At 37.2% G+C, this 16,233-nt stretch overlaps 1 protein-coding gene across 2 annotated transcripts in view; it reads left to right on the forward strand.

The window, feature by feature from the left end:
- Nucleotides 1-1,906: 1,906 nt before the first annotated feature.
- BRD7 (bromodomain containing 7) overlaps nt 1,907-16,233 on the forward strand; it is a 53,596-nt gene continuing 39,269 nt past the window's right edge. For both annotated transcript variants that reach the window (XM_074211368.1, XM_074211367.1), the window contains exons 1-2: nt 1,907-2,091; nt 3,168-3,376. In XM_074211368.1, coding sequence (XP_074067469.1) covers nt 2,043-2,091; nt 3,168-3,376 — 258 coding nt within the window. In that variant the 5' untranslated portion in view covers nt 1,907-2,042. The remainder of the gene's footprint in view (nt 2,092-3,167; nt 3,377-16,233) is intronic.

The following is a 16,233-nucleotide window of genomic DNA, read 5'->3' on the forward strand; positions in this document are numbered from 1 at the left end:
GTAGAAAGAGGAGCAGCAGCATTATTAATGATAAACAGAACAATGAAAATATAGAAAAGGCAAAAATCAGAGCAATTTGTAAGTTGTGGGACCTAAGTAGAAAGGGAACTGGTTTGAGTGTCAGGAGAGCTGAGCTCAAATCTTAATTATACCTCTAATAATAATAGCAGATATTTTTAAAGTCCTTTTCATATGTCATCTCATTTGATCCTATGAAGTAGGGTTCATTATTCTCATTTTACAGAAGAGGAAACTGAGTCTATATACCATGGCAAGGATCACACAGCTAATAAGTATCTGAGGCAGGATTTGAATCCAGGTCTTCCTGACTCCTAATCCACCAAAGTCACCTAGCTGCCTATTTTACCATATCACCCTTAGCAAATCTCTTCACTTCTTGGGCATTGGTTTCCCCATCTTCAAAGCTGTGTTGGAATAGGAAAGATAAGGGATAAAAATAGGCAAGTATCATAGAGCTTAGTCTGAATTATACAGAAATAATAGAAACTGTTGCCTGTGTTGGGTTCAAATGACAGAGCAAATATGAAGCAACCAGGATACCTGGATTCAAAGCAAGCTCCAACCCTAAGCAGCTCAGCAAATCATTTCCCTACCCTGGATCTCAGTGCACTCATTGAGAAAATAAGGGGATCATATCAGAATATCTCTAAGGTCCCTCCCAGATTTGATGGTGTATCAGGTGATCATGATAGTCTCCAAAGACCAAGTTAATTTAACCAGACAACAAACCACTAAAGGAAATTGAAGCTAGAAATAGAACACTTATTTTCCAGGACTTATTTCCAGGATTTTATTTGTTTGTTTTGGGTCAGATCTTAGTTCTTCTCTCTGTTGATTACCTCCAGGTTATATTTTGACTGGACATAGCTGTTTTCATGTTGTCTCTCACATTATACTACAAGACCCTTGAGAGAAGGGTCTGTCTTTTACTTTTCTTTGGATCTCCAAAGCTTGGCACAATGCTGGTACAATAGCAGATGCTTAGTGTGTACAAACTGAATGATGCTCTCTGTATAAGGAATTCCAATTGAGGCAGCTCCCTCTACCAGTGCAGATATGCCACCTCTCTGAAACTTCTAGTCTTAGAGAATTACTTGGGGCAGTAGAGATCAAGCCACTTGCCCAGAGTCACACAGCCAGTATATATCGGGGGCAAGGAATGAGTTTGGGTTGTCCTGATTCCTTGGTCAGCTCTCTTGCTGTTATGCCAAGCTTCTTGTTATCCATAGAGCTTCCATTTACCTTTTAAATAATTTAATTCACCTTCATTTTTTTTTCTTTTTTCTTTTTGCAAGGCAATGGGGTTAAGTGGCTGGCCCAAGGCCACACAGTTAGGTAATTAAGTGTCTGAGGTCGGATTTGAAGTCAGGTAGCTTTCTCTAGTCCCCTCCTTTTAGTTTCTCTGCCTGCTGGGGGTGCCCCTTCCAAGGCACCATCCTGCCCACACATCATGGGGCAGCTAGGTAGCACTGACCTTGGAGTCAGAAGGATGGGAATTCGAATCCAGCCTCAGACACTTGACCTTGAGCAAGTCACTTAACTCTTGACTGCCCTGCACCCAGGGCCATCCCCAGTCATCCTAATTCATAAGTGACCACTGGACCCAGATGGTTTTAGAGGGGAAAGTGAGGCTGTGACTCGGCACGGCGCCCCCTCACTCAACTCCAATCCATGCGCTCGTCGTGCCATCCTCTTCTTGACGTCGTGGCCTTCTTCTAGAACGAAGGTGTGAAATATTCTGGTGGCCCGCGTGTGCGGGGCAGCACCCGCTGGTCCAGGTGCCGGCAGGCAGGCTGAAGGGCGGCCTCCGGCCGCGAGGGGGCGCTGTGAGGCCCCGCGCGCGGGGCGGCCCTGCCGCTCTGGCCCAGCGCGCTGCCGCCTCGCCGGCCCCTCCGGGTGCCCGGCCTCGCTCTCGCTCCGGCCCTCCCTCGTTCCCGCCGGCTCCGGGGCTCCGCTCCCCGGGCCGGAAGCGCCGCGGCCTGGGCCTGGCGCGGGGGGCGGGCTCTGGGGCCCGGGCCGACATGGGCAAGAAGCACAAGAAGCACAAGTCAGACAAGCACCTCTACGAGGGTGAGCGGCCCGGGCCGGGGCGGGCGGGGCCCGGGAGGCCCCGGGGCGGGCGAGGCGGCCAGCTCCCGGGCCGGACCCCCGACTCAGCGCGGGGCCCGCGGGGGCAACGAAAAAGGGCGGGGAGCCGCCGCGGCCGGCCCGGGCCCCTCGAGGCTGCTGCGTCAGGGCTTGTGGGGGTCCGGCCGAGAGCCAGGCCCGGAGGAGCCGAGGCCCCGCGGGCCGGGCCGGGGAGCGGGCGGAGAAGGCCGGGCCCCAGCGCGCCCCACCGGGGACGGCCGGACTGGGCCGGCCGGAGCCGGCTTCTGCGTGCTGGGACCCCGCGGCCCGAGGCGGGGCGGCCCTGCCCAGGAGGCCGGGCGCGCCCCGCCTGCCCCAGGGCAGAGCCAGGCCGGGCCCCCTGGCGCCGCTGCCCCTTCTCGTGTGCCACGGGGAAGTCCCGCCGATGAGTGAATGTAGTCAAACAAGCCCAGACGCGGTAGCCGGACTTTACTAGTGATAGTAAAGAAAAACCGAGGAATTCATGGTTCAAAGTGCATGCTTGACAAAGACTGGGGCATTTTATTGCCTTACACTTGGTTTGGTTTTGTATGTTTTTTTTAAGGGTTTCGTTTTTTTTGGCAAGGCAATGGGGTTAAGTGGCTTGCCCAAGGCCACACAGCCAGGTCATTATTCCGAATTTGAACTCAGGTACTCCCGACTCCACTGTTCCACCTAGCAGCCCCTAAAATTATTTTATTAATAACATACAAGATTATTTTATTAATAATACACAAAATTATTTTATTAATAGCATACAAAATGGGGCGACTAGGTGGAACGGTAGAGTCAGGAGTACCTGAGTTCAAATCCAGCCTCGGACACTTGTTACCTAGCTGTGTGGCCTTGGGCAAGCCACTTAACCCCATTGCCTTGCAAAAAAAAAATTATATCAAACTGCATAAACCTTAGACACACTCAAACTGCTGCCTAGAAGAATGGCAGCCATTCCCCCAAATTATATTTTTAATGCATCTGGCTTAATTCTTTAGCAGCTTGGAGTTTTACTCTTGTTTCATTCTTTTTTTCCCCCTTTTAAGAATATGTAGAAAAACCTTTGAAGTTAGTACTGAAAGTAGGAGGGAACGAAGTCACAGAGCTCTCCACAGGCAGCTCAGGACATGATTCAAGCCTCTTTGATGACAAAACGGATCATGAGAAACATAAAGACAGAAAGAGAAAAAAGAGGAAGAAAGGAGAAAAACAGGTCCCAGGGGAAGAAAAGGAAAAGAAACGGAGAAGAGTAAAGGTAAGTGTCTTTAAAAGTTTGCAGAGTGGAAAACTGGCAGTTTGCAAATTGCCAAACTTATTTCATTTTCTTTGTGTCCACAACTTCATTAAATAGGTTATTGTCTGGTTAAAGCTTCCTGATTTTCTGTGGGTACTTCAATTATTTAAATCGTCATTCAGAAACTTATAGCTCTTGATCAACCAAAGCATCTTTAAAACTATGACCTTCAATATTTGAGTCCACTTTTGTTTCTAAAAAATGTTTCAAGGAAAAATTTTTAATATGCTTCATCATTATGAGCTTTAACAATGTTTTTCTTCTCCCCCCAAAAAAAACTAATAGACTCCACAACACTTCAAATTTATTTCAAATGTTTGATAATATACATACATAGTATCTTAGATTTAGATTGGATAAGACCTCAGTCTTAATTTGGTACAGCCCTGTCATTTATACAGTCATTATACAGTACAGTCATTTATAAATGAAGAAATTGGTCCAGAGAGTTTAAATGAATTGTCCAAGGTCATGCATATAATAAACTGTTCTGAAGTTGAAACTCAGGTTCTCTGAACTCCAAATTCACCACTTGTTCCCTCAGTCTACTCTGTGTCATGTTTATCATAGTTGCATTATGTACTTAATATTTGTTTATAATGCCAAATGACAAAGATCATAGGAACTGAAAATATGCTATTAGGGGCGCCTAGGTGGCGCAGTGGATAAAGCACGAGCCCTGGAGTCAGGAGTACCTGGGTTCAAATCCAGTCTCAGACACTTAATAATTACCTAGCTGTGTGGCCTTGGGCAAGCCACTTAACCCCATTTGCCTTGCAAAACCTAAAAAAAAAAAAAAACTGATGCTCCAAGGGGTAAAGTAGTTTGCCCAAGGTGACATAACCAATTACTGACAGCAGTTGCATTAGAATCTGGTTCACCAGATTACTAATTCAAGATTTTTCTGTTATAAAACATTCTCCTATTTTGTTGTCAGTCCTGTTTTCATTTTTAATTTTATATATAGACACAATCTATATAATTTTTCTTTATAACAACTATTTAGTAGTTTATCAATGTAAGGTACTATTATATATCATTGCCCTATTTGAAGGCATTTGGCTATTACAGGTTTGAAGAAAATTAGAAGTTTTAATTAATAACTTCAGTCAAAAAACCCCTTTTTTTTTTTTACTCTTTGCATTTATGTTGTTATTCATTCAGTTGTGTCCTGCTCTCTGTGACCCTAAGAATCTCTAACCATGGAATTTTCTTGGCAAAATGACCACCTTGAAGATACTTGCATGAAAATAACTTTGTAACATATGTCCTAAGATATATCCTAAGATGTTACAAAAGATGAAGTGATGAACTTTTACAAAGAACATAACATTAAACCAAGTCAAAATATACACTAATGATTTAAGGCAAAAGTAGGCTCACGGAGGTACAATGAAAAGCACATTGGAAAATGACTTGCTGTTAAGGTAAAAAACACTCAAGCTTCTTAGAAATCTCACCACTTCTTACTGATGCAAAAGGCAACAAAGTTGGTAAAGTAGGTGGAGCTTTAAAGGGAGTCATGAAGACCTCAGAAACTGCTTAGCTTTGTGACCTTTGTGTCACTTAACCTCTTTTTGTCTCTTGAGAAAGAAATGGCAAACCCCTCCAGCGTCTTTGCCAAGAAAACTCCAGTAACATTTCCCTGAGTTTAAATCTGACCTCAGATGCTTACTATCTGTGTGACCTTGGGCAAGTCACTTAATCTGTTTGCCTCACTTCCTCATCTGTAAAATGGGGACAAACTGGAGAAGGAAATGGCAAACCACTCTCATGTTTTTGTCAAAAAAAAAACCCAACGAACAGTTGGACATAACCAGGAAAATAACTGAAGAAAAAAAAGAACTTTTGAACTAGTTTAATTCTAGTATGTCTGCATCTTGGACATTAGATTTAGAATATAAACCATCAAGATTTCTATACAGTCTTCTTAAAACTTATCACTCTCTGTCCCTTTTTAATCACTGTTGAAGTAGAAAGGGATCATGTAATACTTAAGACCTTTCTGTATTTTTTCTTTTTTTTAATGGGTTACTCTTAGAGATTGTTCATCACCTACTAGTCAACCTACTGATGATGAATTTCTCCATATGTAGCCAGGCTGGTCCTTAACAAATATAGTTTGTCTCCAGGACCACTCTAGAAATCTTTTTATCTTTGTAAAAGTTACCTGATATAGTGCTCAACTAGCATAGTCTTCAAGAACTAGGGAAGCCTCCATGCCATAAAGAGAAATCAGATTCAGATTTTTGTGAAGGAATTCAGGATAGAGTGAGTGAGGGAGGAATAACAAACAAGTCAATAGCCCAAGTTTTATATTTGCTTGAATGCTGGAAGATCTCTAGCATTTTGGGTAGCGCCTCTGTAGAGAATTTATGACAGAATCTGGACAAGAATCATACAAGATAAGAAGACATGGGAGGACTAAGTTACGCATTGTAAGAGGGGAATACTGACGGTGATGATTATTGGTTCACTAAAGTATAATAAATCTTGAGTAAAAGTAGGTAAATATCTACCATGCTAGTTATAAATTATTGCATATTAGAACTGGAAGAGGTTGCTTCTTAGAAATGCTGGATATGAGAACTTGAAATATGTTTCAAAGAGTTGCTCAAACTAAAAAATTATGTAAATTGTAATATTCTTAATTCTATCCTTTTATTAGAGCTTTTACCCTTCTTTTGAAGTGTTTAATCTACCTAGTTGGGAAAACCTCACACACACCCCTCCTCACATCTAACCCATTTCCAAGACTTATTAGTTCTGCTTCAATAACTTTTACATCCATCCCTACTTGTCACATACAGATATATACTCTAGTTTGAGACTTAGTCTCTTAATTAATCCCTCTCTCTCCAGTCTCTTCTTTCTCCAATCCATCTACTACCCAGTTATTAAATTGTTATTTCTAAAGCATAGCTCTCACTAGTCTCTTCTGTTCACAAGCTTCAGTACCTCTGTGTTACCTCTAGAATTAAAAAACAATCTCCTCTGTTCAGTCTTTTAAACCTTTCACAATTTGGTTCCGACCTATCTTTCTAGACCATAGAGTCTTAATCTAGATGTCCTTGAAGTTACTTTTTTAAAATATTTTAATAATTTATTTCATTTTCTTTTCTAATCATATGTATTTTGGAGGGGGCAACTAGGTGGCACAGTCAGTGGTGGAGCACTGATCTTGAAGTCAGTAGGACAGGAGTTTGAATCCAACCTCAGACATTTGCCACTTACTAGCTGTGTGACCTTGGGCAAGTCACTTAATCATGATTGCCTCACATCTAGGGCCATCTCTAGTCATGCTGATTCATATCTGACCACTAGACCCAGATGGCTCTGGAGGAAAAAGTAAGGCTGGTGACTTAGCACAGCACCCCCTCACTCAAATCCAATCCGTGTGTGTCTTGGCATCACCTTCTTGCTGTCATGGTCTTCTTCGAAAATGTAGGACAAACATTTTTTTAATGTATTTTATTTTTATGCATTTAAAAATATTCTTTAGGTTTCACTAAATTGACAAAAGGGACCATAACACAAAAAAAGATTACAAATTCCCCAACTAAACTGGCTAATGTTATATTTTCTTTATATAATATTCCATTTCCTACTTATATGCTTTTGTACAGACTCTTCCTATGATTAAAGTACTCTTCCTCAACTTTTGCTGCTTGGAATCTTTAGTTTTCTTTAAAGCTGGATTCAAATGCCACTTCCCACAGAAGGCCTTTCCTTCCTCTAGTTTTTAAAACTAATTTAAGTTTTACTAATTTAAAACTAATTACTTTGTATTTACTTTGTGTATGTTTGGTATTTTCTTATCCATGACTATGGTGTCTCCCTCTTTCCATTAGAATGCAAACTTCTTGGGGCAGCTAGGTGGCTCAGTGGATAGAGCACCAGCCCTGGAGTCAGGAGTACCTGAGTTCAAATCCAGCTTCAGACACTTCATAATTACCTAGCTGTGTGGCCTTAGGCAAGCCACTTTAACCCCATAGCCTTGCAAAAACCTTTTAAAAAAAAAAGAATGCAAACTTCTTGAAATCAGGAACTATTTGATTTTTATTAGTTGTCTTCACTCTTAAAGATAATACCTCTGCTTTAAATTTCTGTAGTACCTGTAACATTTCAAAACCTTTTTACATCTATTGTTTTATCCTCACAGTATTCCTTGCATAGCTCATTAAAAATCTAGATTTATAATTGACCTAAAATAGACATTTTTAGGACATGACTTATATTAAAATTATGCACATTTTGAGAAAGTTAATATTTGACTTAAGATTTAGACATCAGATAACATAGTGGCATAAAATAGATAAAATTCATCATGATTTTATTAATATGTAAACCAGTTTTAGAGATAAGATAAAAATAATGTAATATACATCTATTTGTAACCAAAATAAGCAGTATAATAAGATTAATGTGTTAGGTGGGCTTATTTTTAAATGCAAAGCTTCTCAAAATGTTTTTTTGATGACATAGCTACTCATAATTCTTTTTCAATCACTTATCTCTTTTTTTTCTTTTACTAATCTGTCCCTCCTACTACTCTCTTCCTCACACTGAGGAAATAATAAGTGAAGCCCTAGATGCATAACTGCATTATCTGGCAAAACAAATTCCCATGCTGACCATGTCCAAAAATAATATGTTTATTTTAAGTTCCTCTCTGGAAGTAGATATTTGTGATTTTTGTGGTTTATCATTGAATTGATAGAAGTTCTAGATTCTTTCAATATTGCTTTTTCTCTGTAATAGTGGCATCCTTGTATAGATTATTCTACTGATTCTATTCACTTTGCTCTGCTTTAGTTCATAGAAATCTTCCCAATTTTCCCCGAAACTGTCTGTTTTGTCATTTCTTACGGAAAAATAATATTTTCTATTACATTTATATATCATTGTTTATTTAGTCATTTCCTAGTTTTTGACTTCTAAGAGAAAACTGTTCTAAATATTTGTGTGCATTTGAATTCTTTTCCTCTTTCATTGATTTTGGGGTAAAGGAGAAGTAAGTGGTATAACTGGGTCAAAGAGTGTACATAAGTATAGTATTTGTAAGACAGAGTTTCAGATTTTTCTTTTACAGTTCCCCCCCCCCCCCCCATCTTGCTTTCCTCCCCCGAACAGTTCTTAGTGATATATTGTAGCTAGTCCATTCACTACTTAGTTTTATAGCTGGGTCAGAGAGTATACGTAAGTATACAATACTTGCAGGACATAATTTCAAATTGTTGAGCAGTTCTTAGTAATATATTGCGGCTAGTCTATTCACTACTTAGTTTTACACTGCCTTTTGAACTACTTGTAACTTTAAATCTTTAGCAGTCTTCCCTTGACCTGCAGACATATAGTATCTAATAGACCTTTGAGTGAAATGTTCAAGCTCATTAAAAGCACTTCCTAATTTCCTATACGCATCTTAATCCACTGGCATTATCCTGTTCAATTCAGGGCCTCAGGTCATTGTCTATAGTATCTTTTCAAGTTCTCATTTATGTGTGTGTGTGTGTGTGTGTGTGTGTGTTTATACATAAACAGACACACACACACACACACATATGTATTTGATGGACATGATCTATGGGTTGTTTAACCAACTGCATATTATAGTCTAAATAAGTGATATCAAACTCAAATAGAAAGAACCCCTGTGTACTACATATTAACTTGAAAATCATAAATTAACATAATATAAAATTCTTATTTTGTTAAACATTTCACAGTTACATTTTAGTACAGTTCAAGATACACTCTAGAGAGTTTTGCAGAAGTATTAGGGGTTGGGGGAGACTACTAGTTTTGCACCCCCTGTCTAGATAACAAAGTTCTTCATATATTTGGTTTTTCCTAGTTTTCCAGTTCACCTAACTTTTGGAGTGATTGTGACTCTGAGTGTCCTTTGAAGTGTTCTAGAACTTAATAAAACCAGTATAATGTTATCCTCAAACAGGAAGATCAGGGGAACCTCACTATTGTTAGGCATTTTCTCTATATGTTCAATATGCACAATGTCAGTGATAAAATACATTTGGCAAGCATATGTCTCCTTCATTTATGCTTTGCTTGATATACTTTTCCTTTGATAATTATGGTTATCAAAGTTATTTCTGCTAGAAATTTCAAGATCGCTTTAAAATTACGTGTGCATGAGAGATATACTTTACTGGAGAACTTTAAGGTGATGTTTTATTCCACCAGATTAGAAACTTTTTTTCTATCAGCAAATATGCAGATTAGGATCTTGTATTCTCCATATACTTCAGTTTCATCATTTGACTATAAAGTTATTAGGTTCATTAGAATGTTAATGGAAAAACTGCCTTTTCCCTTCTTGAACATTCATCAAAGATGGCCTTGATATAAATTGTCCTTGCTTAAATTATACTCTTAAAGATTTTGTAGAGGGTCAGTTAGGTAGTGTAGTGGGGCAACTAGAGTGCTTAGTGGATAGAGCACTAGTCCTGGAGTCAATAGAACCCGAATTCAAATCCAGTCTCAAACACTTAATGATCGTCTAGCTGTGTGGTCTTGGGCAAATCACTTTAATCCCATCATTGCCTTGAAAAAACTAAAAAAAAAAAAAAGATTTCAAAGAAATAGAAAAATAAATAATCAATAATTATTGATCTTTCTCAGCTGTCTTTTTAGGTCTGTGACTTTTTCCAACTATTTGATGGCCTCTTCTCTCTCAAATTTATTGAGAATTTATTCCCTCAACACTCAGACTTTTACTATCTCCAGTACATATTTTAAACATATTTTCACTGTGCCACTTGTTCTTTTCTTTGTTTTCTCTGGTGCTTTTTTGTTTCCTTGTATGTCATATTAGGAACTGGGATATTAGAGTCCAAAAATTATATCTCCTTAAAGGTGATATGACATAATTGGATCTTTTATCAGTATTTCTATAAATTTGTGTTTGTTTTCTCTCTACTGTCATGCTTTTTTTAACGAGATACTGCTATCATACTCTTTTACCACCTTCCTATATATTTAATTTACAGATGAGTTTATATTAGCATTTGACAACTATCATTGTCTACTTATCAGGGTGATTGAGAAGTTGCCAGTTTCTTTTCCCTTTAATTCTTTTTTTTTTAGGTATTTTTTTTGCAAGTCAAATGGGGTTAAGTGATTTGCCCAAGGCCACACAGCTAGGTAATTAGTAAGTGTCTGAGGGCAGATTTGAACTCAGGTACTCCAGGGCCGGTGCTCTATCCACTGTGCTCACTTGGATGCCTCTCCCTTTAATTCTTGTATGGATTAAATTTCCTTAGTAAATGTAATAGCCTGTATCAGTATCACCTTTTTCCCCTATATTTTCCTATCCTGTATTATCCTATTCGGGTTTTTTTTGATATAGGCAGTTTATATAGGTCAGATTATAATTGGCTAAATTACAGGCTGTTTCATAGATGTAGGATTGTAAAGGACCTCAGATGACATCCAGTTCAACACCTTCAATTTAGAAATACAGAAACTGGGGTCTCAGAGGTTAATTGATTTCAACAGGAAATGTCAAAAGTGGTATTCGAATATAAGTCCTCGGTCCCTAGAGCAAGTGTTTTTTTCTTTGTCATATGAACTACATATTATCTTCTAATTTTGGTATTAATTTTGATTTTCATGGCAGCACTCAGGAAGTATAGTGAGATGAGCTTGGAGTTAGGAAAAACTGAGTTCAAACTGCCTCAGACATTTATAAGCTGGGGGATGCTGAGCAAGTTACCTTCTTTCTGCTTCAATTTACTCATCTGTAAAATGGGGATAGTAATACCTACTTCACAGAATTTTTGTGAGAATCAATATATGTCAAGATAATGAATGTCAAAAAGAGCTAAGTGAGAGTCAATATTTTTGTCTCACTTAACATACCTCCACAACTGTCTCAAAAATAACCAAACGGTAAAGCCAAGAAAAAGTCACAGTAATTTTTTCCAACCTTAGAGCAGTTTAGGAAGATAAAAAAGTATGAAGGCAATAGGGCAGGAATTGGCCAGGAATGTAGCAATGGCAGTGACTAGGAGCATTCTAGTATTCTTAGGACAGTAGTAGAGTTAAGGCTGAACAAGAAGCTCTAGAAAAGAAAGAGATTGTAGGGAACCCTTGAACCAGACCCCTAGTCATAGGAACCTGTGCATAGGCAACTCTATTATCTCTTATTCAGTTCCAGGTCACAGTTCCAAGGCAGAAAGAAGGAAGAGTAGTGATGAACAAAAGAGGCCTTTATGTACAGAGCAAGAAACAAGTTTCAAAAGCTTAGCTTTGTGATTCTGATCCCAAGAGCAGAATGGAGACTTAGCTTTACCTTTTAGACCCAGTAGAATAATCAGGGCAGTAAATCAACACCAAAGAGGACTTAAGCTATTTAGTTACTCGAAACTTCCTAGTGGATTAACAGTAACTGATTCTAGTAAAAGTGTCTGAAACTCAACCACACACAATTCAGCAGACCCAAACCTGGGTCAGGAACTAATAAAGCTAGGGGCAGTGAACAAACCTCTACCCCAGATCACACTACCTTGGAAGTACTGGAAATTTTCAGACTGCTCAACAGAGATATGAAAACAGCAAAAAGGATATAAAAAGAGAAGCTTAGGCCAACAGAGCCCAACACCACATAAAATCCAAAGTCAATAAGTAGACTGGAAGAATATGCGAACAAAAAAGAACCAACTTGTTTGCATATTCTTTGATGACAGAAGTTTGAAACCAAAATCAACAAAAGATTTTTAAAACCAAATAAAATTTATAGAGAAAAAAATGGGAAAAGAAATCAGAGCTATAAAAGAAAGTTATAGAAAGAGAATTAACAGCTTTGCAAAAGAGGTACAAAAATATGAAGAAATAACTACCTCAAAATTAGAATTGACTAAAGAAAATAACACCTTAAAAATTTGAATTGGATAAATGGTAAAAGAGGTACAAAAACATTGCTTAAAAAAATTACTCCTTAAGATTTAGAATTGAACAAACAGAAACTAGTGATTCCAGAATACATCAGGAAAAAAGTCTAGAAAAAAATAGAAAATGTGAAATATTTCATAGGAAAAACAGTTGACCATGAAAATAAGTTGAAGTGAAATAATATAAGAATCATTGGACTACCTGGATGCAAAAAAAGAACCTAGACAGCATATTTCAAGAAATTATAATGTAAAACTACCCAGATAATCTTAAGTTCAAAGGACAATGTAGGAATCAAAAGAATCTACCAGTGTCCTGAAAATATTACCAAAATGAAAACTCCCAGGAATATGAAACCCCAAATCCTGAACTCCAAGGTCCGAAGCAAATAATAAAAGTAGCAAGAAAAAAGAATTCAAGTTCCATGGAACCATAATCAGGATCACTCACACACAAGTCATCAGCATTTCTGTATATTACCAACAAAACACAGCTGAAAGAGTTAGAGAAGAGAAATTTCGTTTAAACTGACTACCATCTACCAAGTATCAAATATTTGGGAGTTTACTTGTCTAGATACACATAGGAATTGCATGAATTCAGTTATAAAACATTCTTCAAAGAAATAAAGAATATAAATTACTCATAGGATTTTTAACAAAATTTTAAACAAAAATGATAATACTATTTAAATTCATTTACTTAGTACCATACCAATCAGACCACTAAAGAATTACTCCATAGAGCTGGAAAAATAATAACAAAATTCATCTAGAGTAAAAAAAAGTCACAAATAAAATTGAAAAGGTTAAAGAGTCAGTAAAAAATTAAAATTGGGAAGGAAAGGGGTCTTAGCAGTACTAGATCTCCAATTGTACTACAAAGGTGAAATCATCAAAATAATTTGGTATTGGGTAAGAAATTGAGAGATTTATCAGGGAAACAGATTTGGAATACAATACTATACTGAACCAAATGAACACATTAATATAATGTTTGATAAACCCAACTAAACTGCTGGGGCAAGACCTCACTAGTTGAAAAAACTCGAAAGTAATATGGCAAACTAGGCATCAGTCAACATTCACACCATATATCAAGACAAGCTCAAAATGGGTATATGATTTAGATACTGACTTAGAATATCAAGCAAATTAGTGGAGCAAGGAAGAAATTACCTGTCAAATCTACTGATAGAGGAAGAGTTCATGGCCAAACAAGAGTTCTAGAGGTTCATTTTAGGTAAAATAGATAATTTTGATTATATAAATTTAAAAATTTTTTACACAAACAAAACTACAGGGACAATGAGGTGGCATAGTGGATAAAGCATTAGCCCTGGAGTCAAGAGGATCTGAGTTCAAATTTGGTCTCAGACACTTAAGAATTACCTAGCTATGTGACCTTGGGCAAGTTATTTAACCCCTTTGCCTTGCAAGAAAAAAATCCAAAAAACAAAAAAAAATACACACCGATGATTAAAATAAGATAGGAAACCAGGGGAAAACTTTGCAACAATTTCTATCGACAAAGGTCTCATTTCTAAAATTTGTAAGTAACTGTCAAATTTATAAGAATTAGTCACTTTTCATAATAACTTTGACCATAATAATGGTCAAAAGATGTGAATAGAAGATTTTCAGAGGAAGAATTCAAAGTTATCATTAGCTACATTTAAAAAATGCTCCAAATCACTGATAATTAGGAAAATGCAACTAAAAAATAACTCTGAGATCCTATTTTACTCTCATCAAATTGACTGTGATACAATAAATTTTTTTAAAAAATCACAAATATTTGAGTGGGTATGAAAAAAAGGAACCCTAATGATTGCTGAGGAAACTGTACACTGGCCCATGTATTCTGGAAAACAATTTAGAACTATGCTCAAAAAAGCGATTGTGCATATCAGTAATACCACTACTAAGACTATACCCAATAGAGATGAAAGTGGAAAAGGATTTTGCCATATGTACAAAAATATTTATAGTGGTTCTTTCAAAGAATCAAAAACTGCGGAGATAATCAATTTTGAAAGACCTAGTAACTAGACACAATAATCCACCACAAATCCAAAAGACACATGATAAACGTCGTATATCTCCAGTTAAAGAACTAATGAACTGAAAGTGGAAGGTATGTATTTTTTTCTCTTTCTTGGTTTTTTTTGGGGGGCTGCTGGGGTGTTTGGTTGTTTTCTTTTTCTTTTGGGGGAGGAATGCAGAAATTTGTTTTGCATGACAATACATATTTGTAATGGGTTTTGTTTTTCTTGCCTTCTCATTGGGTTGGGAGATAGTTTAAAACTGAAAAAAATTAAAATGTCTGCATGCTTTAAAACAAAAAAGCTGTATCATATAGTTTGCAAATCTTAAAGCATTATGTAAATATTGGCTATTATTATTTGCTCTAACAATAGTCTGATTACACATAACTGAATCTACTAGTATTTATGAAGTAGCTTTTATGTACCAGGTACTGTGCTAGTATAGTCTATGAGCCTTATCTCTAATTTCTTATTCTCAACCATTATTTCCAACATATTTCTCACTGTCCTTCCATCTGTTCACCATTGCATTGAAGTATTCAAGTATTAAAGTTTATGTTGATTTAATTTGTAGGGCCTTCTCATATTCTTTATAGAATTTGTCTACCTCTTCATTTTTTGCAACATAAGTTAGCAAACAATGGGCAATTTTTTTTTAGGTTTTTGCAAGGCAAATGGAGTTAAGTGGCTTGCTCAAGGCTACACAGCTAGGTAATTATTAAGTGGCTGAGACCTTATTTGAACCCCAGGTACTCCTGACTCTAGGGCGTGCTTTATCCACTGCACCAACTAGCCGCCCCTGGGCAATTATTTTCATGGTGGTCTGTTTGCAAATGCTTTATTCTAAGTACTGTAAGATAAAGTGACCAAGCATCTCATTAAATTATGTTTCTTTTTGCACCACAGTTTTATCTCCACTAATTTCATGACTAATAATATGTTTTTCCAAGGGCAACTTTTGAGCACTCCTTCTTTTTAGTTTCAACTACCTCTTCTGATTTCATTTGTAGTGAGAATATCAAGATTGATTTGATTCATTTCTTCCAGTAGTATATCATTGAACAATGGAGAAGGATCTCACATTTAGAATACCAACAAACTATACATAGTTTATAATCTCTGATTATTATTATTTCTGCCTCCTTTTCTCCTGCCACTGTCAATGTGCTTCATTCTCAGATATTAGCAGAGAGTTTGATCTTTCATTTCCTACTTGGGTTATATTTAATTGCTATGTGTTGAATCCTCCCAATAGAATCTAAGCTTCTTAAAGACAGACTTTTGTTTTTCTCTTCAATGCTGCATGAAGTAATCACTTGAGAAATCCTTTTAAACAGTAAAACAGATACAAGAAATTATTGGGAAATTGGGAAGTAATATGGTAGTATTAGAGAGAATACTGGTCTTGAATTCAGAAGAGACCATTTTCTCTCTGGCATTTATGAGCTATGTGAACACAGGCAAGTCATTTTTCCTGTTTGAGTTCTGTTTCCTCATCTTTAAAATAGGTGTACAAATGTGTGTAGCATGCCTCTCTCCCTGGGATATTTTGAGGATCTAAAAAGATTATGTATGTAAGGTACTTTGTTCTTCTTAATTGCTCTGTCAATATAGATATGCTTGATAAAAAATATAGGCCAATTAAGAAAATCCTTTAATGATAATGACTGAGGAAAAATATGACATCTAGATTTCCTACATCAAGTTCCAACTATAGAAAATTTATAGAAATCTATAAGGTTAAAAGTCCTTCTCTAATGGAGAAATGATCAAAGGATGGAGATACACATACACACAAACACAAAAGAAGAAACACAAATTTTAATAATTTTCTTATAAAAATTTTCCATCCCTGATA

Source organism: Macrotis lagotis, chromosome 1 (assembly GCF_037893015.1).
Source record: "Macrotis lagotis isolate mMagLag1 chromosome 1, bilby.v1.9.chrom.fasta, whole genome shotgun sequence".
NCBI classification, from domain to species: domain Eukaryota; kingdom Metazoa; phylum Chordata; class Mammalia; order Peramelemorphia; family Peramelidae; genus Macrotis; species Macrotis lagotis.